The sequence below is a fragment of the Poromitra crassiceps genome (assembly GCF_964638095.1).
Source record: "Poromitra crassiceps genome assembly, chromosome: 21".
NCBI classification, from domain to species: domain Eukaryota; kingdom Metazoa; phylum Chordata; class Actinopteri; order Beryciformes; family Melamphaidae; genus Poromitra; species Poromitra crassiceps.
Genome location: NC_139638.1, coordinates 17,833,517 through 17,859,360, shown reverse-complemented (window position 1 = coordinate 17,859,360; position 25,844 = coordinate 17,833,517). Strand labels below are relative to the sequence as shown.

The following is a 25,844-nucleotide window of genomic DNA, read 5'->3' as shown; positions in this document are numbered from 1 at the left end:
CCATCGTAAATTAAAATAATATTCTGTTCCGTTTCCAGTGTTCCTGTGAACCATGTGTTACCAGGAAATAGTTAATAGAAATGTGTTTCCCAACGTATTAGTCAACTGGATTGACGGTAATAAGAAGCAGATGCAAACTGAGCTATAACCCCCGGATATGGAATTTGTTGAGCTGGTGCTATTCCTAACAAAATAGATTATTTTTCCATTGATCGGTCTTTCTCCATACAGTACATTCGTATGGCACAGAGCCCTCTTAGGAAATGCATCATCGTTCCTGTAGAAAGGCAGTGGAAGGCAAGAAAGACTGCAGAGCAGAAAGTCAACCAGATATCTGGGGGACGGTAAATAAGCAGAGAAGCCCCTTCTCATAGCTACTGTATGTGCTTGAACTTCAGTGGAATCTCTTTACTGCTTGTGGATGCAGGCAAATTAAGTACACTTTAGATTAGGGAACACATGAAATTTTAATCTCAATATCTTAATAATTTCCCCCAATAATATGTAACAAGGCACCTTATAAACCCCATACTGAGCCAAGTATACTAAAAACCCAATTCATGTGCAACAACTTCTTTACCGACTGCTAATAGCACTAATTTGGAGGCTATTGACGGGAAACTATACTATACTGTAGCTATACTGTAGCCCAGAGTCATGTATCTAGAAGAGTCGCGACATCTCCATTCACTCCAATGGACCAGTTTTTTACTCTCAAGAGTTCCCGGAAGTAAGGTTCTGGATTAAGCCGAGTTCCAGCAAAATGGTCAGCTTGTGATGTACTTTGAAAGGGTCAGACATTTAAAGAATCAAATTGTACATTATCAGAATCGGGAGAGACCATAGAACATTTAACTCGGACCAAAACGTAAAATAATATTTTTTCAATGTTTTTTGTTTTGGTCCCAGTGAAATGTTCGATGGTCTCTCCCGATTCTAAATATAGCTGAACCGTTTTGGTTTGAACAAGTAAAACTATTTTTGTAAGCATTTTACGAAAGGTCTATGGGAAAATAAATTGCGGAAGAAAATCTCTGGTACAGTGCTGAAGCAGGAAGTGACGTTCACTTTGCCTCTCTATAATGAACCAATGCTCTTCTACTATGCATAAGCGAATTATTAATAGTCAATATGTGTTCTCTAATTGAAAAATATGCGTTCCCTAATCTAACGTGTTTCTATGTTCTCCTCGTCTGGTGATCCTTTGCACAACACATTTCCCTCAATTGTACGGTCTTCTCTGGTCACCTCAGGGCAAGCTGGACGCTCTGTGTGTGTTCCTGAGGAGAGGCTACGACCGAGTGTCTGTGATGAGACCCCATCCTGGAGACAAGGTGAGGCAACAGCGTCATCTGAAGCCCGGGCGCCAATTTCACGGATTAACGAGACACAGAATTAGTCTCTTGCCGTTGCCGGACAAATAGACACACATTCCAATGAAGGCAATTTTGTAAGATTGTGAACTCACTATGTCAGCTTTTGGCAGGAAGACCTTTTACATTGTGCCAGAGTTCTGCAAATATATGACCTCTGGAGAAGAGTAGAAGGGAAGTCTGGAGCCGCGGCCTCAGACTGAGGCAAAGAACACAGTAGGAACCGAACTGAAATCTCATCTGAATAACATTACATTTATTCCATGAACTGACAATTTAAAAATTAAAGTCAGTGCTGAATCTATGCATGAGAATAGGCAGACAAAGTGGCTGCAGAAGCGAAACTCCCAAGTGACATAGTGTGTAGGTCTTTAGGGTTCTAATATGCAAGCTGAAATCCTGGGCCTTGAGGAAGAGGAATGCTCTGGTCTGCAGAAGTCATTAAGAGTAGATGATACCTGCCTCCTCCTCCAGCTCCTAGCTGTAGCATGGCTGTAGATCAGGGGTTCCCAAACGTTTCCGTCCAAGTGGCACTACACCAAACCAACTTTCCCAGGGACCACTTCCACTGCGTATACCAACCCCCCCCCCCCTAAAATAAAATTAGCTGATTTAACCATGCAATAGCAGCAGAAAGGCTAAATGACAATATAAGGCTACTAGCTGGTTCAAAACGGACACACACAGACACACGCATGCACACACACACACACACACACACACACACACACACACACACACACACACACACACACACACACACACACACACACACACACACACACACACACACACACACACCTGCCAACCTGTGAAAAAGAGGACACCCTTTTGAAAATGTTTTTTTTCCCACTTGCCAAAATGTTGCCTAAATTTAAAGTGTTATTTAGCTACCTTCCTGACAAGCTAGCATGACATGGTTGGTACAAATCGATTCCTTAAGTCTTCTAGTTTCATGTGATACCAGAAACGTCACTCTGGCTTTAAAACTGAGCCTGCTGCAGCCTCTGAAAGTAAATGTTCAAAATGGCGATATTTCCCAAATATCGCGATATTTCCGAAAATCGGCCCAATCCAGCTGCTACTCAGGCTTAATGTGTATGTAAAAACTTGTTTGTATTTTTTTCTTTTTTGTGTGTGCAATTCTCTGGTGGACCACCAGGCCGACCACTGGTGGTCCGCAGACCACAGTTTGGGAACCAGAGCTGTAGATGATACCTGCCTCCTCCAGTTCCTATAGCTGCAGCATGGCTGGCTTGGCAGGAGAGCTGTTTTCTTCCATGACACAGGACCAGCACAGGACTAACACAGGCATTTCCTCTTTCCATCTGCTGAGCGCGCTCAATCTGCCAAAACAACAGCTCAGCGAGGATTTTCACTCTGCTTTCTTGCCTTGACAGGAGCACTTTTTTTCCTTTTCTTTTTCACATTTGGCATTGCACAGATATTTTCAAGCGAGCCCCATAAAACGCAACCTGTGATTACCCATTAACTCAATGTATATACGTGTTGATCTGACATGATTTCTCCTCCTTACAGGGCAGATGCATTAACTTCACCCGTGGAAAATCCTACTCTGCTCCTCGCTATCCGATCTACAACCACCCCTCCACCCCCATCTACACTCTGCCCCACAGCTACAACAACTGCCCTCCTCCTCCCGCTCAACAGGGCGGCGACTTCTCACATTTGCCCCCCTCGCCGACGTCCACACTGCCCCCGCTGCCGTCCACTCCTCCCCCTTCCGCGACCACCCCTCCCTCGTACACCCCGCCCCCAAACAGAGCTCCGCCCCTGACTAATGTGAGCCCTGACCCCGCTCCGCCGACCCCACCCCCCTTTTGCCCCCCCACACCCCCTTCCCCGACCGGCTCTCTACCGCCTCCGCCTCAAGGCCCGCCCCCATGTAGAGCCCCGCCTCCAACGCGGGCTCCTCCACGCCCCACTTATTAGCGCCTCAAGGATTTACTCGCAATCAGTGGAGAGACGCCCGAAAGGACATTTCCACTGTGCCTTTAGCTCTACTAGTGCAGTGCCCGTTCACCCCCACTGCTGTTCGCTTGTTTAGTCCAAGTTCATTCATATTGAACCGTGTGTTCAAATTGCACCCAATCACGACACGGCACGTCCTTGTATTGGGTCCCCAGCAACACACCTGCCAAGTGTGAAGCAGATCGGACGCACGGTTCTCGAGATATGCGACGGAGGAGACACGCAGAAGGAGGACACACACTCACAGACAGTCAGACAGACAGACAGAGAGACAGACAGACAGACAGACAGACAGACAGACAGACAGTCAGGCAGACAGACAGTCAGACAGACAGACAGACAGACAGAGAGACAGACAGTCAGACAGACAGACAGACAGTCAGACAGTCAGACAGACAGACAGACAGAGAGACAGACAGACAGACAGTCAGACAGACAGTCAGACAGTCAGACAGACAGACAGACAGACAGACAGACAGACAGACAGTCAGTCAGACAGACAGACAGACAGACAGACAGACAGACAGTCAGACAGACAGACAGACTTACTCTCTCACTCACAGACAGTGCCCGTTTGAAAATGTGCCTGTTCTGAACAGGCCGATTGGTTGGCCCCGTATTATGGTTTAAATCCAGACAGAAACTTCACCGGTGAGACTAAACTGAGCTTGATTCGCCGTTTACGGCCTTCCATTGGTTGATTCTGCTGCCAATCAAACATGTCTGCACTCCCATTGGCTAGTTTCACTGTCTCCGCCTGTCTCTATTTTGTGTGTTCGTTCTCTCACTCTCGAGTAGTTTAAAAGAGCGGGGCGTGCGTCGCGTGCCTTGGTCAGCCAGTCAGAGCCCTGGCTGAAGAAGCCCCACCCTGCTGTGATGTGACGGTGTTTGTATCAAACAGCCCCCCGCTGCAGTCAGACACAGAGCTGAGCAGATCGCTGTTTGTTCGCTTGTTTAGTCCGTGTTTATTACTATTGAACAAATTGCACCACATCTAACAGTGCACATCCTCAGGTCCCCAGCAGATATGCAGAGGACACACACAGACATACAGAGATATTTGCTTTATACAACATTTTGTGCACAGTGAGAATGTCAACAATTACGTTTTCCGTAAGTGTCAAACACATGCCAATGAGCTCCTGCAACTTGCCATGTACCCCCATCGCCCTCCCCCCTCCCCATAGCAGGTAGCATGTAGCATAGCTTTGGCTAATTGACAATGCTATTGGAGCTAAGCAATTGATCTTTATTTAATTGATCTGATTGATCAAATCAGGAGTATTGTTAAGCATCATGTGCTGCAGAGCGGTATACACAATGCATTCTAAGCCTTTGTCTGATGTGATCAGATCTTGTGATCCGATGCCGACCTTTTATCCGATATGGCTCAGCAGCAACTGCCTCATGTGTTTTATACATGCAATCCGGGTTGTCACGTGCTATCTTGGGAAATGAATGTGTATTTTTGTGAATTAATATTTCATAATTTCATTAAATATGATGCTATTGCAATGTGATGCCTAATTGTCGTGAACAGAGCCAATAAACGTGATTTGTTTCCACCTGCGTAACGATAGGTTGTGCAGAGAGGAGATTTCTACATGACAGTAACACCACTGATCTTAGTCTACTGCAGGAAGCCAATCCCAGTGAACACCATCAGTAAGATATTATGGGGGAATCGATCATAAGAATTCATTATTATCCTCATGATCTTAAACAGTTCAATATTTATCCACATGAAGGGGGGGGGGGTGACTTCCCAAAGTTAGAAATCAGAGAATTAGGGCTGTTGGTTGTCCAGAAGAAACACTTCATGGAGAAACACCACTGACAGTAATTAGCAGTTTGAGGCGTCATTTATATTTGTTTAATTTAGTCTCAAAATGAACTTTATTTATCACATCGCTTTAGTAAAAAATGTGATATATCTCTGGAAAATCACCACAGGTACTGACAGTGTACCAGAAGTGCCCAGCGTGGCAGTATCCTTCTGTCTGGGAGAGATTTGAGCCACATTTGAAGAAATCTGATCATACACATTTATTGTATTATTCTTCAACAGTTCCATATATTTTTGTTGTTCCTTTCCCCTCCTCTGTCATGATTTCAACGTTGAAGCCATTCATTCTGAAGAAGGCAGAAGGACTTCTTCTATGACAGTGACTGATGAGGGTTTTACACAGGGGGGCGGGGCGTTACATACATTCACCAACCACATGTTGTGTTATTTGTCAATGGAGCAGTTGTGGGATAAGTGATTGTAGCATGCTCAGTGACATGTGGTTTGTGTTTGAAGGAGAGAAGACTTCACTGACCAAGATGGTTTGAGGATTCAAATCAGCAAGACTTCAGTCACAAGCTTGCTTCATAAAAGAATCGGCTACAATACTCTCAAGGACATCACCAGACCACAATTTGGGCTTTGGTTTGAATTTGACAATGCAGCCTTTTAGTGTGTCAGTAGTACCAGTAGCCTGCCTTTTCGAGCAAATTTGTTGGATACTATATTTAGAAACTTTTAATTTAATTTCTTTTTTAAGCACGTTAGCTTTACAGATTTTTCCGTAAAGCCAGAGAAATGTGTATGTGTGCACTGTGACAGTTTGCAGCTTTGGTTGGGTGGTGATGAGAGTCAGCAGCGCCTCCAGGTCTGAGGCCATTCACATTCAGTCAGTCTTGAATAAAAGCGTCTGTCCCCCTGCTGGTGAGAGGAGGAGCTGCCCAGAGTGCGAGCAGTCCAGGTCTCTTCATGAGCGTGAGAGGGATCATGATGAGAGACTGGCTTCAGTTGCCTCCTCACTAATCAACTCTGGATGGAAAAAATTCCATCAGCATTCCTGGAGGATCCAGTGGACTTGTGTGTTTTTTTGGGGGGAAAACCTTTGTTGGAAAAATTCCATTTCCAAACCTGATTATGAGCATTGCACTCAATTGAATGAGACATAATAAAAAAGAACCGTACGGGGTGATACTTGTGAATTACCAGATAGTCAGAATGGTTCTTCGCAGGTAACATATTAGCAGTGTTGGGAGTACTATTTATTGCAGTAACTAGTAATCTAACTACTTTTCAAATTTAGTAACTCAGTTACAATTATTAAAATAGTAACTGGGCTAGTTACTAGTTACTTTAGGGCATGAAAATAAGGGAAAACTTCAGAGGATTATCTGGTTTCTGATCCTCAGACCTAGTCCGGGGAGAGAGCTGCAGCTGCAGCCAGAGCCCCACAGGCTCATGACCTTGATAGGCTATAAGCCTCCCCAATAAGTGAATGTTCAATGCCACACTGTGGCACAGCAACACTAACATAATGTGTGCGTTAAGACAATCGAAGCAGACTTTTCAAAGTAACGCAAAAGTTACTTTCCCTAGTAACTAATTACTTGAAGAAAGTAGTAACTTTAAAGTAATTAAATTACTTTTTGAGAGCAGCAACTAGTAACTGTAACTAAATTACCACTTTTCAGTAACTTGCCCAACACTGCATATTAGACACCAACAGAACGATTGCTCTGCATTCAGATTTGCTGTATCAGAGATATGCCTATAATCAGTGTTGGGCAAGTTACTTTCAAAATGTAATATACTACATATAACATATTACTAGTTACTTTCATTTTAAAGTAATAAGTTACTTTACAATATTACTGTCTGTGTAGAGTAACTCATTACTTATTACTTTTGCATTACTTTAACCAAAATAACTGCAATAGCAGAATGACATTGCCGCCCCGGAACCAACCTGAAAAATAATTTCAACCATCTTGAAGTCAGGGTAAACCGTCCAAAACTCTATGTTAACATTTTCCTTTGCTATTGTCATCTATAGTGGTTATTTGGATAAAAATACACAATTTGATTAGGAAATTATTGGATCTTTATGTGCTTTGATAAAAAACAAAATGTAACTCAATTTGTAACTTGTTACTTGATAAAGTAACTGGTATAATATTACTGAAATCCTATTAGTAATAAGTTATGTTACTGAGTTACTGCTAAAAGTAACATGTAATATGTTACTTTTGTAATTAGTTACCCCCAACACTGCATATAATAAAGAAATTCTTTGGTTTTCCAGGTCATTTGCCCACTCTGGCTATAAAAGATGAAGGACTATAAACAAACTTGACCTGAAAGAGGGCCTTCGTCAAATAGCAGGCATATTAGTTGACTATAGTTACCTACATAATGAATATAATTTACTGTTGCACATTCAGTGCTGAAATGCTTTCATTGCAGAGAGTGATCGGTGCGTTCAATAACTGCAGCACTGGGCAGCATATTGCGAGGAGAAAATCTTTCCCCCTCCTGAGTGTGACATAAAACTGTACCACAAGCCGCCGAAGCAGCCACAAAGCAGAAACAATACACAGTCTTATTGCACCCAGATCTTTACCAGCCTAAATTATATAATATCTTTTCCACACATTTTTCTGACTTTCTGTGCTAAATGCTCTTGCAGACAGATGCAAAAACCGACTTACAATCCTGTGGGCAGTGAGCTCACAGAGGCGTGTCCGCCAGCAGCAGCAGAGGCAGTGGGGCTTTAGAGGCAGCAGACAACTGCAGCAATAAAACCAAAGGCCAACTATGATGACATCTGGAGATCTGGAGGAGGTGTTTACACGGCTTCACGCTCTGCTGAGCCACCAAGCGACACGCGCAACCGCACTGCGCGCTTCGGCCGGCCTAATTGTTGAGGATAACAAAATATTTAATTAGCCTTAACCCCGGTACCACACATTTAATTTATCGTCCGAATAACCTGGGAGCAAAGGATGATGTGAAACTGTATTACTTTAAAACCACTCAGTCACAGAGCAGGTTATATATAGCATAGTCCAGGAAAAGCAATAGGGAGTGGGATGGGGGCAAAATTAGTCAGTTTTTGTGCCACTAGAGCAACAATAAATGTATTTTTATTTAAAATATTTTATTTGTGCGGTGTTTGGGCAAGTAGAGCTAAATTGAGCAAATTCGGCTCTAGGCTCTATATTGGGTAAAATGTTACAGAACTTAAAACCAACATGTTTGTCCTTTTCAGGCCTTTTAGTCCATTACATTCTGTTGATTCACCTGTTCCTGTTCATTCTAGTCCATAAGCCAATTTCGATTTAATTCTAAAAATGTATTGTACATTATTCTGCACCTTCCAACTTATGGGAAAACTCACCCTAAAACAATTCACAATTGTTATTTTGTTGGTGGAAAACTCTTCATTCGTAAAACACCCACAAATCTCTCAATCATAGCAGATCAGATCAGATCTCTCAATCAGATCAGATCAGATCTGTCAATCACAGCAGAAGTCTGTTTCCTGTCCTCATTACAAGACTAAACTTAGAGCTTCTCCAATGACATTGCCATTCATAAATGCTACAGCTACAATGTAACTAATAAAGACAACACACACACAACCTTCAACCTGATGTTGAATTCACAATGAGGTTCAATGCAATTTGTCAAACGGCTGAGGTTGATCAACTTATAAAGACTACAACAGCCCTCATTATGTTAAAGAGGTTTATAACAGTCAGGAGTGAAATAAGAGTGTATGTACAGTGCATAATCTTATTGTTTGCTAAATGCAAATTGACACGCTATAGACAACATGGGTGATTTTGAAACCACATCAGACATGATATGTGACACTCCAAAGTGATCAAGATCGAGGTTGGCCTCACAACATTAACAGGCGATATATTGTAAAAAAACAAAACAACACATCTTTCATGAAAACTAAAATATTCTGATAATACTGATGTAGTTTATGAGAAAAATGGCAGCAGCCTCCTCTTAACAATTAAAATAAAGCAGGTCAATTGGGCTTAAAATCATGTAAGCCCTTCCGAATGTTAGACTGGCTAATTGTACAGGTCCTAGTGACCAAACATTCAGGGATTTAGCGTAATTTGCCTGTGGTTACTGCAAGCAAAAAACAAAAACAAAAAAGGATTAGTGGCAACTATAAAGATGCAAATCTTCTAAGATTGTTTTCTTGTAAATTTGCAATATCAGAAAAAGTTCAGCCCTAGTTCCTTAAAAAGGTTTCTCCCGTAATCGTTTGAGAAGTGGTTGAAATTACACATTGTTATATCCATTGCAGTGAATGGTCAGTTTTGGCAGAATAAAAAAATTTGAATGTAAATTTCTGCAGGGACATTATTGATAATGAATAATGACTGGAGGCTGGTGAGCATTTGTGAAATATTAACATGAAAAACAACAACAACACTTTTTGGATATCTTGAATTGAGTCTTGTCCATCAGTCAGATTTGAAAAATCCAGGACCAGACCTAAACTCGGTGGTGACAGATACCGCGGCAGACACAAAACCACGCAGAAATCATTCACTTAAGTGCCCTATTTTGGGATCGAAAAGGTGACTTGTCACCTAAAGGCGACTAGTTTGCAGGTATGCCTCCAAGTCCATAGGTCCAGTATCAAACTGTGGCTGCTTCCAAAGTGCTGCAGCGGTGCTCTACTGTGCTGCTCGGTCTGGAAGCAAATCAGATGGCTGAGGTAGAACAAGATTAACGCTAAACAAGTACATTTATAACTACAAGGAAGTACATTTTTAATACTGCACACATAATGTCAGGAGCAATCTACATGATCATTTTAGATAACCGTAACACTGAGACTGAACTGTCGGTTTGGCGTGTACGACTCCCTCTTTAAGTTTCAGGCACGAGAAGCATCAGTTGCCCTGAGAGCATCTTGGTGGAAAAGGCGCGGCGGTAAAGGGGTCCTCCAGAGCTCGTCCCCCTATGGTCCAGGAGTGCAGCGGCCCGACTGCCACCGAGCCTACTGCCGCCTGCTGGCCGATCCTGGAGACCACGCGGTGCACCGCCACCGGCTGCTGCAGCAGAGGCCTTTCTGCATAGTACTTCGGAGGAGGAGGGGCCCTGTTAGCGGGAGGAGGCGGAGCCGCAGCGAGAGGAGGGGTTACGGGGACCACCAGGTGGCACTGTTTGTTGGCTCGGACGGGAGTCGACTTGGACACGTGGATGTCAGCAGGAACCGCTTTGGCAGATTCCTGTCTCCTCCCGAAGGGCGCCTGGAGGAAGACGTCAGACGGCTCGTTGGGTTTATGAGACACAGAGAAAGGCGGGCCGCTCAGCGCTTTCTTCTTCTCTTCTTTTGCTGCCATCTTAAAAGGGGCCAGCTGGAAGACATCAGACGTGCCCGCGCTGCTCGGAGGCTGGTGTGTGGATACTTCTGGCTCTGCAGGTATGAAACGCGGCCCGGTTGGATCAGGCGGTGGTGTTGTCCTCTCTGCCGATGGTGACGTGGTGTGCTCGGGTTTGGTTTGGGCACACAGAGCGTGGGTCCCTCGCTGGACCCTCTGGTCTTGCTTCTCATCCACAAACTGCAGACAGGCCGCAGACCCGGCGGCTCTCAACAGACAACTATCAGGCTCCCTCTGCAGGTCTGTTAGGAAGGAGAGCAGATATTCACTTTTAACAGTCACAAAAGTCTCGGTACACAAACACTCTGGGGAGCTCAAGAGCTTTTCCTGATCTTTTCTATAAAACTCGTTTTAGGGATTTTCATATTCTATCATTACAATCAACAATGTTGAATATTATAATTACATAGGAAGGGCCACGTTTGCCGATTTTCCAACAGCTTTGTATAATTTCAAAATCAGTAGTACTGTATATTATGCAAATGAACAATGTTTTAGCTCCCTCCATCTCGCGTGGAGCTGAGAGCTGCCCTGTTCATTCGCAGAACTCCCTGCACCAAGTGATGTCATAATGAGGTCATTTGGACCAGGAAGTTCTGCGAATGAAGGTAGAGAGAGCAATCATCGTAGTAATAGTATTAGTGATAGTGACAGTATTAGTGATAGTGACAGTAATAGTGACACCATGGCAAAACTGTTCCAAATGACATCATGACATGATTCGGACGAGGAAACTCTGTGAATGAACGTGTGGAACTCGCTGTCCAGGCAAGATGGACATCGTTAAACATTTAAACAAGTTAAACATTGTTAATTTGCATACTGTATACTACTGATTATGTAATGATACAAAGCTGATTTACAATCAACGAAGTGGCCCTTTAAGAATACTTTTATTTTTTTTGGTAAGCAGTGTGCGGGTCATTTCTAATTTTACTGCAAATATTACAGAGAGAAATGTTTATTTAGACGTCTTTTTCATATGGCAAAACCCGCTGATGAAAGTAGGCCAAAGGAAAAAACGCATCAGGTTTTAGCTAATAAAGTGCTTCAGTCCAGTGTAAATACTGTGCCATCATCAGTATCATCACTGTATCACTTTGGGACAAAAACACCATGAGTTTTCAAGATTGACAGAAACATTGAAATAAAGCAACATATGGCAGAGCATACAGTATCTTTGAAGAATGTGTAAATGGTAAATGGCCTGCATTTATATAGCACTTTTATCCAAAGCGCTTTACAGTCAGTAGGTACATTCACCCATTCACACACCGATGGCGGCAGGCTACCGCGCAGGGTGCTGGCACACCAACGGGAGCAATTTGGGGTTCAGTGTCTTGCCCAAGGACACTTCGACATGCAGACTGGAGGAGCCGGGAATCGAACCACCGACCTCTTTTATCCAAAGCGATTAGTGGACGACCCGCTCTACCTCCTGAGCTACAGCCGCCCTGTCTAAGGGAATGTTTAAATCAGTGGGAGGTGAGAGGAGATGACATCAGCGTGCAATAGGACATGGTGCTGATCTGTTGTCTTACCTGTGTAGATTTAGCCTGCTATTCAAATAGAATCAGATTTGTGATTAGTGAGTTACACATAGTAATGAAAGATACAGCAATAGCAACTCTCCTCTGTACAGTATTATACTGTATGAAAGAAAGAATTCAAAATACAGAGCAAAGTCGTCATTTACCATCTACTTCTTGCCCTGCCCTTCTCACACCAAGTATTTTAGATCTTTGCATTTATTTATTTAAAGATTCAAATACATCTAGAGGAGGGGTGGGCAACTGGCAGCCCGTGGGCCTCATGTGGCCGCCGACCTCACTCACTGTGGCCCCTGGGTCAATTTCATTTTATTTTTATTTTTATACAAGGCGGATGTTTTTGGTTAGGTTAGAGACCATCAAAATCTGTGTTTTTATTTTACTGTACAACCCAGAACATTTGAGCTAACGCTATTGGGTGATGTACCCCATAAAATTGCTGTAGCGGGCTGTTTTAAAGCTAGAGCAAAGTTTCTGGTGTCATCTGAATGGAAGAATTATTAAATTTGAATATGAAAAATCTAAATGTTGGTATAATAAACTTTGCTTACCAGTCGTTTTCATCAAATTAGTAGCTATAATTGGGAGTGATGGTGTTACAGTAGTAGTAGGCTACTGGTGGAAGTGCACGGTCACAATCTGGCCCTCTGGTAGCAAGGCATTTTTTTTGTGGCCCTCTCTATCATCAAAGTTGCCCATCCCTGATCTAGAGCAAAGTGTGGGACAAAATGTGGAATATATAGCATGGATATGTAAGGTGAATCAGGCCATAGAGCTATTTGACCATTCAGTGACACAGGCTACTGTATACATTTCCTTTGACTGTAAATATGAACAGGTTGTACATGTACAATTTATTTCAAACATGGGAGCCATAGCAACATGTGCAAGTATTTTATACTTTTGTTGGGCTGAATCAACCAGTGAACAAACAAAATATAAACGTATGACACTCAAAACGTTGACATTCACATTTGTATTTTATTTGCCATCCCTTTATAATTCTTTTTAGTTATCTCACAAAAATAGAAGGAGCACACAATATCACAGCTCAGACGCAGGTTTGGGCGATAAAGACAGAGGCTTTTCAAAACACTCCAAAGTATCCGGTAATCAACAGCGTTCACGTTTGGCAAAAACAACGGAGAACATGAGAGGGGCTTCTGTCACACATGGAGGACTAATCTCACTACCTGCTTGGCATGACCTTTACATGACCTTTACATGACCTTTACGGATTACAACAGCACAGGGAGAAGCGATAGGGATTGCATAGGTTCAAACGGTAACGGCAAATGATGCGCTGTAAGGATCAGCTAGGGGGCGATCATGAGAACATAAGCCTTTTCAGTTGCACATACAGTACCTACACAAGCCTGAGACACAGTTGCTTTGAGAGATAGCCACACCGTCAATGTTTTCGCAAATTTAATTGTATACTACAAAAGCATGTCGTTTCATTTTAGTTCATGTTTCTGCATATTTCTACTCAAAATACAACATTGTTGCACTGTAAAAGACAATCTAGATTTTGGTGAATGAATAAAACTGAAATAGCACAGAAACCTTTTTTTTGTTGTTGAAAATGTTCAAACCCATTTCATTTAACAAGACATTGTTGGCACGTTGTTCTACATCACATCTTTTCAATTAAATGTACCACAATGGAACATTATTCTCATTGAAAATGGGCATGTGTTACTAAGCAATGACCTAAAGTGCTTGTGGCTCTATTCTTAGTAAGATTCAGAGTAGGAGGGCGATGCTTTGTTTTGTTTGAACCCAAAGGAGGCAGACTTCAGTCAAAAGTTAATTTGTATTCCTTATGTGTGAGTGCCACAAAGTAAAGACTAACCAGCACCTGCAATCCCATTAAGATGTACGGAGGTGTTTCTTAGAGTATAAAACAAGCATTCAAAACCCTTAGAGTTTTAAACAACACCATAAAACAATAATCCCTGTGTGAAAATCCCAAAGAGTGAACAGAGAGGATCTGTTATTTTAATGTATTCATTCACGAAAAAAGCTTTGAATTACTTTTCCACTTTCAGAGTATTTTGAGTAGATATAACAAAAACATAATATACGCATTTTGAAATAATTTTACGTGACAAAATGGGCAAAAAATAAATGGGGGCGGGGCTAAACTTCCCAAAGCAATGGCGGATGGGAAGCAAAATGACTGTGGTTTGATCCTAAAGAAACGTCTACATTGCTGATATGATCACGTGCATTTTTGCTTCACATTATTCACTTCAGATGGAGCAGCTGATTACTCATTTTATAAACGCAACTTAGACCACGGCCTGAAACTCACATGGGATCTACACGTGATTCCCTGGCCTGAAACTCACATGGGATCTACAGCTGATTCCCTGGCCTGAAACTCACATGGGATCTACAGCTGATTCCCGGGCCTGAAACTCACATAGGATCTACAGCTGATTCCCTGGCCTGAAACTCACATGGGATCTACAGCTGATTCCCTGGCCTGAAACTCACATGGGATCTACAGCTGATTCCCTGGCCTGAAACTCACATAGGATCTACATCTGATTCCCTGGTCTGAAACTCAAATGAGATCTACACCTGATTCCCTGGTCTGAAACCCACATGGGATCTACACCTGATTCCCTGGCCTGAAACTCACATGGGATCTACACCTGATTCCCTGGCCTGAAACTCACATGGGATCTACAGCTGATTCCCTGGCCTGAAACTCACATAGGATCTACATCTGATTCCCTGGCCTGAAACTCACATGAGATCTACAACTGATTCCGTGGCCTGAAACTCACATGGGATCTACAGCTGATTCCCTGGCATGAAACTCACATGGGATCTACACCTGATTCCCTGGCCTGAAACTCACATGGGATCTACACCTGATTCCCTGGCCTGAAACTCACATGGGATCTACACCTGATTCCCTGACCTGAAACCCACATGGGATCTACACCTGATTCCCTGGCCTGAAACTCACATGGGATCTACATCTGATTCCCTGGCCTGAAACTCACATGGGATCTACACCTGATTCCCTGGCCTGTAGTGTAGAAAGCTACCATCGTTAATGACTTAGAACCCTCTGTCTGATAAGCAACTATTAGTTCTACAGCGGCAATATTGCATCTTAATTACAGGAGTGGCTGAGTAAGCCATGTTCACACCTCACAGAGCCCCTCACAAATGTGAGTAAGCCATTTTCACACTTCACAGAGCCCCTCACAAAGGACTGTAAATCAGACAATTTATTTCCCAAATGATTCAAACTGTTGGGTGTAATATATGGACAGCAGGACTGGGGGCACAGCAAGCCAATACTGTTTGGTACTCTCGGAGAGAGCGATGTAACTCTTGCTACCTGAGAGAGAATTTAGGGGGCCTGTGCTTTCAAAAAGGTCAAAGAACAACACAAGTAGTAGGCTACTGGAAAACACACCCGACAACTCTGGCAATGACTCCACAGTCACACACATACATACTTATCATAACACTGTATACCATCACACATTAACATAACATTCAACGACACTGCCATGCTTTTTGATATGAATCTTTTGATCACTAAAACGGGTAAAGCAAAAAACATAGATTTTCACAAAGCACAACTTCAGCAAAAAAATTCTAGTTTTGCCACCGTAGAGCAACGACTATGAAATGAAACAGGACTGAGGCCCAGCAGGTGGCGCTCCCCGTTGGCGCAGTAAACCGTGTCAAATGTTTCGATTAAAAAGATAAACCCGTCATCATCTACGTAAACAAACATAGCGTAGGCTCACTTTCTGTTCACACGGTAAGAAGAGATAGTTCAGCCTAATCTTTCAAGTTAAACAAAGACTAGGATTGTCAACTATACATTTGACTGTATTGACAATTATTGAGTAGATATGATGAAGAAGAAAAAAAAATCACAATTCCACAAAGAGGAATGAAATATATAGTATTCTTCAATATTTTTCAGTGATTATGGTGTTAAGAATCATATATGAGATTTATTATCATTATTATTATTATTATTATTATAGACTAATATTTATTTCATACATTCATTCTCTAACACTCTATTCATATTAACATTTATTAACAGGAAACTAAGAATATATATATGTATATATATATTCTCAATACGTTTTCCACAGGTAAAGTTATATGTTTTCCACAAGTAAAGCTTTATGACAATGACTTAATATATACACAGGAAGAAGAACCAATCATATGGTCACTGGAATAGAGCCTGCAGGGATCGCAGATATATATTTACATAAACTAGGAGTAAACAAATGACAGGAATGTCAGATTGCACAATGTGGAATGGATATGAGAGTAGATGCAGTCATAAAAAAGGAATAAAATCATTTCTGAAAAATTATCTTGTACTGACTCATATAGAATGCATCGACTCTAACTTGTTAGTGCCACAGAAAATTGACCTGGATGGTCATGAATGGTCTCTCTCTCTATATATATGTATATACAGCTAATTCTAATGCCTTCCTATTAAGACTGTTGCTTATTCATAGTATTTTCATGATGTCACATGCATTTTCTACTGAATAGTGCATTGCTATAAACGCTGCTAAATTACCTTCCGTTTGTCATTTAATACCAAAACAACCTATTGCTTGCCTAACAAAGAAATGATTGTGTATGGTGACATAATTAAATGCAATATAAGCTCTAAAGTGTGGCAGCAAAAACAGAACGAGTCCATGTTTTTGAAGATATTATAGGTAAGAATGTTTCGTTGGTATTTTGTACGAATCGAGCAAAAGGTTTCTTCTTAAAATGCTCGGGAGGAATTCATGCGATGCTATGAGAGTTTGGCAGAAACACTGCGAGAGCGCCGCAAAACTGCAAATCAGCATCAGATTATTTTATGGCACTTCACCCTTCCAACCAATCAGGGAGGGATACCTCCAGGAGGGAGGGACAGTGCCCGCCTCTTCCTGTCAATCACACTAACATACAACTTGGTATGGCTGTATATGGGCTGCAGAGGGATGGCTAAGAGGGAGCTGGGAATGTAGTGTGGTCCTGGCTTCTTTCCCAAATCTAAAACTCAACTTGATGTCATTCTTCAAATCTAATCTAATCTAAATCTAAAATCTAATCTAAAGCAGCATTAAGTTGTTCAGGATATTCCATCTTATTAGTCAGCCAATAGCAATATACAGTAGAGACATAAAACAGCCCTGACAGAGACAACATTTGTGGAAAATGTTTTTTTTTCAAGCAAGTTTCCCCTCTAGAAGAAATCAATTTACCTAATTTGCTATAGCTGGAGACAAATGATCATTTACTTTTTTTTCCCCATGGTTGTACCTTACAATGTGCAAATAAAGGCAAACGACGACACATTTACTTGTGCACAATAATAACTACAACCACTAACTACTGTATGCCTATTATAATACATGACAACAATGATGTTGTTCTTCTATCGTTTTGCTATTGGACATAATGCAATATTGTGGAAACAAACTGGATCGTTATGTCCTGATTCACAGAAAGACGTGGTGGTTAGTCTTCATGGAGGATGATGTTAGTGCACTGGCCACTCTAACCATGATGGGACCAAGGGACGGTAGGTAAAGCAGATCAAAATGTGAGTAGTTGGTGAGAGGGTGAGAGAGATGGGGGAGGTGAGGAGAAGCCAGCCACAATGCAATCAATACTGCAGAAGAAGAAGAAGAAGCACTGAAAGAAGAGCGGCGTTTCTACTAGGAGGAGCTAGGGGGGGCGCTGTGCAGGGAAGCTAGCGGTGAGAACAGTGTTGATTGCTGTGTTATGCTATGCGAGTCTATAATCCAGTGTTACAGCTTCTATTAGGGCGCGTCTACAAGTCGATGAGCTGGTCCACCAGCAGCAGGGAGCGGGCCAAGCTGGGCAGGCTGGATTCAGAGCTGCCACTGTTACTGCGCGAGTGGCCTCCTGAAACTGGCCAGGGGAGAGACAAGGGGGGAGGGGCAGGGGACAGGTAGACAGAGGGGGGGGAGGGAGGGGCAGGCAAAGGAGGAGGAGTCACAACAAGCAAAGAAAGCAGTCAAGGGAAGGGGGCGAGAGAGGTCGAGAAGAGAGAGGGAGGGAGGGAGAGAGAGAGAGAGGGGAGGAGAGGGGGAGAAAAGGCAGATTTTTACCTATTTACCTCTACTGGTCTTGAAACACCTTCAGTGGATGCAAGAATAGTGTGCGCACCTGATCCTGCCATTTAACCCCTTTTAACTATACTTTCAATTAGATTTAATATTTAGAAAGTGGGAATGATAGGAACTAGTGTGGCACTGATTGGAAGCCAACAGACGGCCTATCCCTGGCTGGGGTTCATTAAGCCTACAGACACACCTGTGCTGGCTGGCGGCGTACCTTGGGACGCAGAGTTTTTCCGGCCGGTGACGGGGATAGGGTCAAACTCATCGTCCTCTGTGCCTGCCTCTGCACTGACCAGGTGCGGCTCAAAGTCTGAGATCAGGAGAGATGAGTCTGCAGAGGATCCATACAGAGAGGGGAAAAATATATTATTATTATTATTAATAATATTAATTAATATTTATTATTATTAATAATAATGATAATAATAATTATAATAATAATAATTATTATGACAAATAGGATAGATGATGGATATAAGGGGTGAAAAGATAAGAGTTAGGAGTGTGACAAGAATATTGTGGTCAGTCAGTGAAAAGAGGCAGCAAAAACTACCGTAGTCATTAATTGTATGACTCCAACCTTAGAGTAGATGGTTGAAAGCTCACAGGTGGAACAAAACAACAAGATCTCCTCAAGGCTTTCCTAACTCATTATAATGAAGTGGATCAAAGCAGCTTCAACAACACATCCAGTGCTGAGAAGTGCTGGCTGATAAAGTGGCTATTATCTTGAGGGGAAATGGGTTTTTCTCCATTTTATGTTTGTCTGCTGACACGGGATCCTTAAATACAGTGTGCCTGTAATTCTGTTTTGGGGTATCCTTTATGGATATTAACTCATTGAATGCCAATGACGACAGCTGTCGTCAATTCAAATACTGACGTAGAGTGCCAAAGACGACGATTGTCGTCAATTGCGTTTTTTGACGGTGGGACGTGGATCAATCCCTGATACATCTCTGGTACAACTATTGTAGCTATTGGAGGTCTATAACCTATTTTACAGAACCCTTAGGTGGCGACAGTGCTCTCCACATAACAGAAAGGCAAGGAAAAAACAAAGAAGAAGTCGTTATGGAAACGGAAATCGCATCGCATCCGTATGCATCGATATGCTGAAGCACGTTACTGCAGCTGTGCCTGCAGCAGCCAATCTGCTCCCACAATTGAGCCGCTCCGTGTCGGTTGCGACAGCACATCCGCACATCCACACCGTGGAGTTGTTATTATTCTCAACTGGAAGCATCGTTGCCGGTGACAAACACACGCGGAACGCTGTAAAAAAGCCTGGCTGTTCCGCACCCTTCACTGTGCGCACAGCAAACTCAGCAGAGAGCCACCACAGACAGGAGGAGGAGTGTGCAGTTGAGGCGAGGCGGGGCGGGGCGGGGCGGGGCGGGGGGGGGGGCACGCAGAGCAGCACGCAACACACAGACAGACCCAGGCAGCAGGACAGGATTGACAAACGCAAGCCAGAATATCCGATACCCACCAGCAGCAAATCAAAACCAGCAAGAAGCTGCAACCAGCAGCGCACGCAGGGGCCAGCGCTGCTGGTTGTAGCTAAAAATATTATTCTGCCAAACAAAATTCCCTGGCCTAAACTGTTTTATTGAAGGAAATTATTTTTGAGGTGTGACTACATTAGAAAAGATTAGCTTCAGAGTCAGTGATGTGCTTGAAATGATTAATTTCACAAAAGGCCAATTATCTCAGCTTCTAGAAAAAAATTGCTGTTTTTGGATGAATCAAGCTATCTTCTCCGGCTCATAACTAAAGAACGGAAAATGGGATCAATAAACTTTTTTTTGCAGATGATAGAATAGAGTCTCATCGTTCTTTGTGCGTGTTCAGTGTTTACATAGTAATATCACACAATATTCTGTGGGCCTCGAGAAATCACTGAAAACGCTCTGAAACTCTGGCACTGGGAGCGTCCGTTCTCCAAAAGTGGCTGGCACTCAATGAGTTAATAGGATAAAAATACAATATGCTTGATAAAATCTGAAATAATTGAGGGCAATCTGCTTTTTTTGCAGAAAGCACTGAGAATTTATTTGGTCAATTTGCATTTATTTATTTTGTGTGCGTTTCATTTTACAGTTCAGTAATGTGCAATGAACGAAGCCAAGGAAACAGATATGAGAATGTGATTGTTTCCTAGTAATTACTGATGTGTTTACTTCAAAATAAACTTTTTTTATGGAACTAACATTTTATGAAAAGAAGAAGAAAAAAAAGTACTACACAATTTTATGAAAAAATCTCAGCCTAAAATCAGAAAGTGGACTGCAAGTAGGGATGCACGATATATCGGCAATCATATCGGTATCGGCCGATGTTAGTCATTTTTTAACATATCGGCATCGGTCCGATGTTGCTATGTTAACTCATTCACCGCCAATGACGTCTTTGACGTGTTATCAGCAATGGCCTTCCCCGCCAAGGACGTGTTTGACGTGTTTTTGTTTTTATTGGTGCAGCGCCTGCAGCAAACACTTGCCCAGCCTGTCACACAGACACAGGTCCCTGCCTTCAAAGGGTAGCCGACAGCACGCGATCAAACACATACCGCAGCTGTTGTTTTGAAATTGATGCAAGAGGAAATGCAGAGAACGGGTAACGCTTCCTTGTGCAGACAGGAGAAACATTGAAACGCCGAGCTGGAGTCGCCTTCCTCTGTGCCAGCCAGGAGAAAACGGGAGAAAGTAATCAAGAGATGTGTTTGATCATCGGAGGAATGAGGAAATGATCGATCAGTTTGCGAGGGCGGTGAGGACGTGTTGAATAGCCGAGGGGAAAACGGGAACGATCATAGATATGACAGGGAGACATGGACGAGGACGGTGTACCAGAACAAATCAAAATAAACACAGGAACAGCTAGGCAGCAGCGGGCAGAAGGCACTCACAGCAGCCCGCTGTCCTTCTCAAGAGCTCTTGGGCTGCTCGCCCTCCAGTGTTGCTCCTGGCCAATCCCAGCGCCACAGGGCGTGGTTATTGCTTATCCTATGTTGGGTTAGAAATCTAAAAGGGGGATCGTGTGTGTGTGTGTGTGTGTGTGTGTGTGTGTGTGTGTGTGTGTGTGTGTGTGTGTGTGTGTGTGTGTGTGTGTGTGTGTGTCTGTCTGTCTGTCTGTCTGTCTGTCTGTCTGTCTGTGTGTGTGTCTGTCTGTCTGTCTGTCTGTCTGTCTGCACACTCACACCGAGTAAACTGTATTGTTGAATGTAAAAAAAAAAGCACTTCATGTGTGTATATATATATATATATATTTTTTTTTTGTCATTTGTGTCCTAACGAATAATATTTACATGTCTGATGTCAATACAGTTCAAAATAAAAGAATTGAGAGTGAGTTATGCCTGAGATTGTGCCCTTTTACAAAAATGCTTTTTTCTCCCTTTTCTCTTCCCAGACAGGCTTTTTTGGTGAACATGGGGTGTATAAAAAGGGTTATAAGTAGAGTACAGAACATGCTAAAAGCTAACTTTCTTTTTGGGGGTGAAAGTAGAGACTTAGATCTTCATTTCGAGGTATTGGACATCACTGTAGTCCTAGTACAGAATTTACTGTGGGTCTTGAAAGATGACCAAACATTATGGAAATACTTGGCCTGTGCCAAAAATGCCAGTCAGATATTGGCAGTGAATGAGTTAATATCGGTTATCATTATCAGCCAAATTCTTCACATTGATATGAAATAATGCAGTAAATCTATGATTTATGGGCTTTTCCAAAGGCTTTGCAAATAAAGAAATGCATAACTTTTTCAAATTCAGTGTTTTTCAGTATGTACAAAATGTGATGATCGTAAAAATGTGGTTTTATACAGATCATATCGACATCGGTAAATATCGGTTATCGGCCATAACAGCAATGTTAATATCGGTTATCGGCATCGGCCAAAATTTTCATATCGGTGCATCCCTAACTGCAAGAGAAGAGCATCACATCAGTGGAGAAAGTGATGAAATATAAACAGAAGCAGTGAGTGAAGAGTGAAGAGGACTCTGGACGTTCTTGTGCCTGACTGTTATCTTTGGTATCCTTTGTATGAAGCAATTACAGACTGGTAAACATGAGTGCGCTCTCTGTGTGCAGGTTACTTATGTCACTTGACATGATTTCTGGGTATTCAAGTTTTTCCCCCCAAACAACAACCTCCCAAAAAAAAAAAAGCCTAGAGGCAAGAGAAGGAATTGCTGGAAGAGGCACAGTCTCTGCCCAGACCACCAACAATTGTTGCTCCATTACATCAACGGACACATACATCACACTTTTTTTGGCTTCAGTACTTCCCTGATTTCTGAATCCAAGTACCCCCTTTTAAGGGCCCTTTACACGAGGACAGTTTCTGGAAGAAACGACACAATAGCGTCTCCTTCACACCTTCTCCCTGTTTACATGAGTGCTGTTGAATTTTTAAAACGCCGTAATGTACATGCCAGGTCGCTAGGTGGCAGTGTGATCACCTTATTCTTTGCCCATACAAGGACGCTTCTGCATGACGTCATTTCGTAATCGTCTTTCCGGTTTTAAACAAGGAAGAGAGTACGCCTATCGCAGTCATTTAAGACTTGCCAAAAAGCTGTTCTCAGGCGGAAAAAACCCCCAAACTGTTTTAAAGTTTTAATATTTGTCGGGTGAGAACGTAACATATATGTGACCAGTTTATCAGAATAACGCCTATTAGAAATCTTTAACGAGCAGCGAGGACCGGGAGCGCTGAGTGTGCTATCTGTCAAACCCTACTGTAGGCTACTGGCAGTGAGAAAACACTGTTGACGTGCTTTTGTAACTAACGTTAAATGCCGACCGGGTACAGCCATCGGCTCCTCGCAGCAGTAACGTTATGAACATGTAACTGAAGTTGGCCGCAGTGTAGCTTAATTCTGAATGTTGCCAGACTTCATTCATACTGACGTTTTATTTTGAAAATGGTTGCCAACTCGCGCACGGCTATGGCATAATCGTGTGTGTCGCGTGTGCAGGCACGTCAGAGTTCCTGAAATGAGCCGTTTCAAGCGGTCTCAAGCGATTACACGGAGCCCTCAGCGGGAAGCGTCACCAAGAATTTCACTCTAGAAGGTGGTTTCAAAATGTGTCGTTTCCTAAGCCCAAATTCGCCGTCGCCGTCTAAATGGGAGGCACTAACGATAAAATAATTCCCCGTCACCATAGGAAACCGTCCTCGTATAAAGTGCCCCTTAGTCATACTACAACATTTTTCTTCGAAAACGACAAGAGAAAACTAGCATCAGATGCAATGAATGAATGATAACCCATCTTTTGAAGAATATGACATCACAAAATAAGAACTGGAGTGAAAGAGTTGCAATTAGTGCGTCCTGAGCACATTTATTAATGTTTCATTCATTTTCATTCGGGATGCACAATATGGATCTTTTTCAACTGATACCATAACCTGTAAATATGTGCTTCGCCTGGCCGATAACCGATACGATAACCGATAATTATTATAATAAAAATATATATATAATATTCTTTTTTAAGTTTTTAACCTGTATTTTATGCACAGCTGGGGTTAAAAAAAAGGCAGATGTAGTGAGCATAGCTCTGACCTAACCAAATCTAATTGACACTGTGAACACAAAACAAAGAAAACTTCTGATATAAATAATAACGCAAAACGCCCATAACGGCCGATAATTTATCGGCCCGATAATTATCATGCATCCCTAATTTTCATGATTTATTCTTACATTTGTCCATTTTCCCCTTCCTCTCAAGTACCGCTGTAGTACCCCTAGGGGTACGGGTACCCCAGTTTCGGAACCACTGCATTACATTAAGCCATACGCATAACATCCTTTAGCTTCTTAAGACTTGCCTGCTTTAGGCTGGCCGCAGTCTCCAGACAACAGACTGAAATCGTCCAAAGCAGAGGCAGCAGAGGTGGGAGCTGAAGAGACGGAGGAGGTGGCACTGCCGCCTGCAGGGGGCGCCGACGAGCCCGAGAGCAGAGAGCCCAGAAGAAGAGAGTCCTCCACAGTCAGAGGATCTGGACGAGAGAGGGGACGTCAGCTCAAGGTGAAAACACAAAGTGGAAAAAGAGATCGATCAAATGGATCAACGCTTCTACTTATTTAGTTGTTTTTACTGGTTACAAATACTTTAATATTTCAAGATTTTATTAACTCTTACTGTAGGAAGCTAAAAGTCAAAGTTTCAAGAACACACAAGCCACAATGGTTAGTGCTTTGTGGGTAAATAAGGATAAATAATCTACCTCTTGGATTCTAAATGTACATCACAAAGGCACTGGGGTGGGTTTCCTGAAAAGATTTGCAGTGCTAAGAATTTTGTTGTTCTTTAACCCAGTGGTTCTCAAATGGGGGTCCGGGGACCCCCAGGGGTCCTTGAGGGGGTCCCCAGCCAAAAGGGGGGTAATTCATTTTCGCTATAACTTCATTCATAAGTAACACAATGACTATTTTGGTCATGGGTGTTATACACTTTCTGTAATAAAACATCTAAAAGCATCAATCTTATTATCATATGGGGGTCCGTGGGACAAAATCCTATCAAATGGGGGTCCGTGGTCTAATCTTTGTCAGTTTAGGGGTCCTTCATGTGAAAAAATTAGAGAACCACGGCTTTAACACATTCATTCATTTCACGAGTGTTTCCCGAAACCCACGACACCCTATATTATAAGGGGATTTGGCAACGTTTTCACCTGTGTGTCTATTTCTCATGTTTTCTATGCTGCATGCTAACGCTTTAGCACACGGCCTGTTAGCGGATGGAAGGAGCTTGTCTTGAATCGTCTGAGAAGCACTGTAGCAGTGTTTTAAAGTGCACAGAGGTGAAACGGCTACTAAGTGCACATAATGAAAGTTGATCAAAAGGCTGAAACAGAATTTGAAACACACATTATGCCTGTTTGAGGCAACGCACACACAGACCTTTCGCAGACTCTTCCACAGAGCCACCAAAGGGATCGGCCAAAGACAGAAGGTCAGGGAGCAAGAGGGACGACGTGTCTGGAGATTTGAGTCCTTCAATCAGCTTCTCTGATGGCCAGTGAGAAGAAAAGTTGTGAGTGAGCAAAGCACACGGACAAAATGACAGCAATGAAATATCAATTTTGGCAATTTCCTGTTGCACCATATAATGTAGGATTGTATAGCTACAGACTAGGGGTGCACAGATCGATCGGCACGCAATCTGCATCGACCGATTTTGACCTCAAATATGCGATCGCCTGATTGCCGATATTTCTTTATATTAAAAATATATATATTTTTTTAAATAAAAAAAAACCCTATAACTAATCAGGCTTTCCAACGATATAAAATACAATACCAATTGGTATTATTAAAGGGGAGAAATAATCGACCGAAATAACATTTCCAAACTTTTTTTGAGGAGTTTATATATCGGCAATCGGTGATCGGTGGCAAAAAACGTGATCGGTGCACCCCTACTACAGACAGATAAACACAGGATGGACTGAGGTGAAAATATAACCTTCACATCAGTCAAGTTGAAAACGTAGCAGTGAGTATGTAGGTCAACAGGTGGTGAAAAGCTGCTGTCTTAGTTTGACATTTG

The 25,844-nt window shown here is 42.5% G+C and overlaps 2 protein-coding genes across 2 annotated transcripts in view; one reads left to right on the top strand and one right to left on the bottom strand.

Moving 5' to 3' along the window:
• LOC310795311 (uncharacterized protein) overlaps positions 1-3,326 on the top strand; it is a gene marked incomplete at both ends in the record, with an annotated part of 25,505 nt that extends 22,179 nt beyond the window's left edge. Inside the window, 2 exons of the mRNA XM_083657362.1 lie at positions 1,254-1,334; positions 2,913-3,326. Coding sequence (XP_083513488.1) covers positions 1,254-1,334; positions 2,913-3,326 — 495 coding nt within the window. The remainder of the gene's footprint in view (positions 1-1,253; positions 1,335-2,912) is intronic.
• A 5,597-nt stretch (positions 3,327-8,923) lies between these two features.
• LOC310795310 (uncharacterized protein) overlaps positions 8,924-25,844 on the bottom strand; it is a 51,172-nt gene continuing 34,251 nt past the window's right edge. Inside the window, exons 18-21 of the mRNA XM_083657361.1 lie at positions 25,196-25,303; positions 24,118-24,288; positions 18,482-18,598; positions 8,924-10,807 (exon numbers count right to left, since the gene is read on the bottom strand). Coding sequence (XP_083513487.1) covers positions 10,074-10,807; positions 18,482-18,598; positions 24,118-24,288; positions 25,196-25,303 — 1,130 coding nt within the window. The 3' untranslated portion in view covers positions 8,924-10,073. The remainder of the gene's footprint in view (positions 10,808-18,481; positions 18,599-24,117; positions 24,289-25,195; positions 25,304-25,844) is intronic.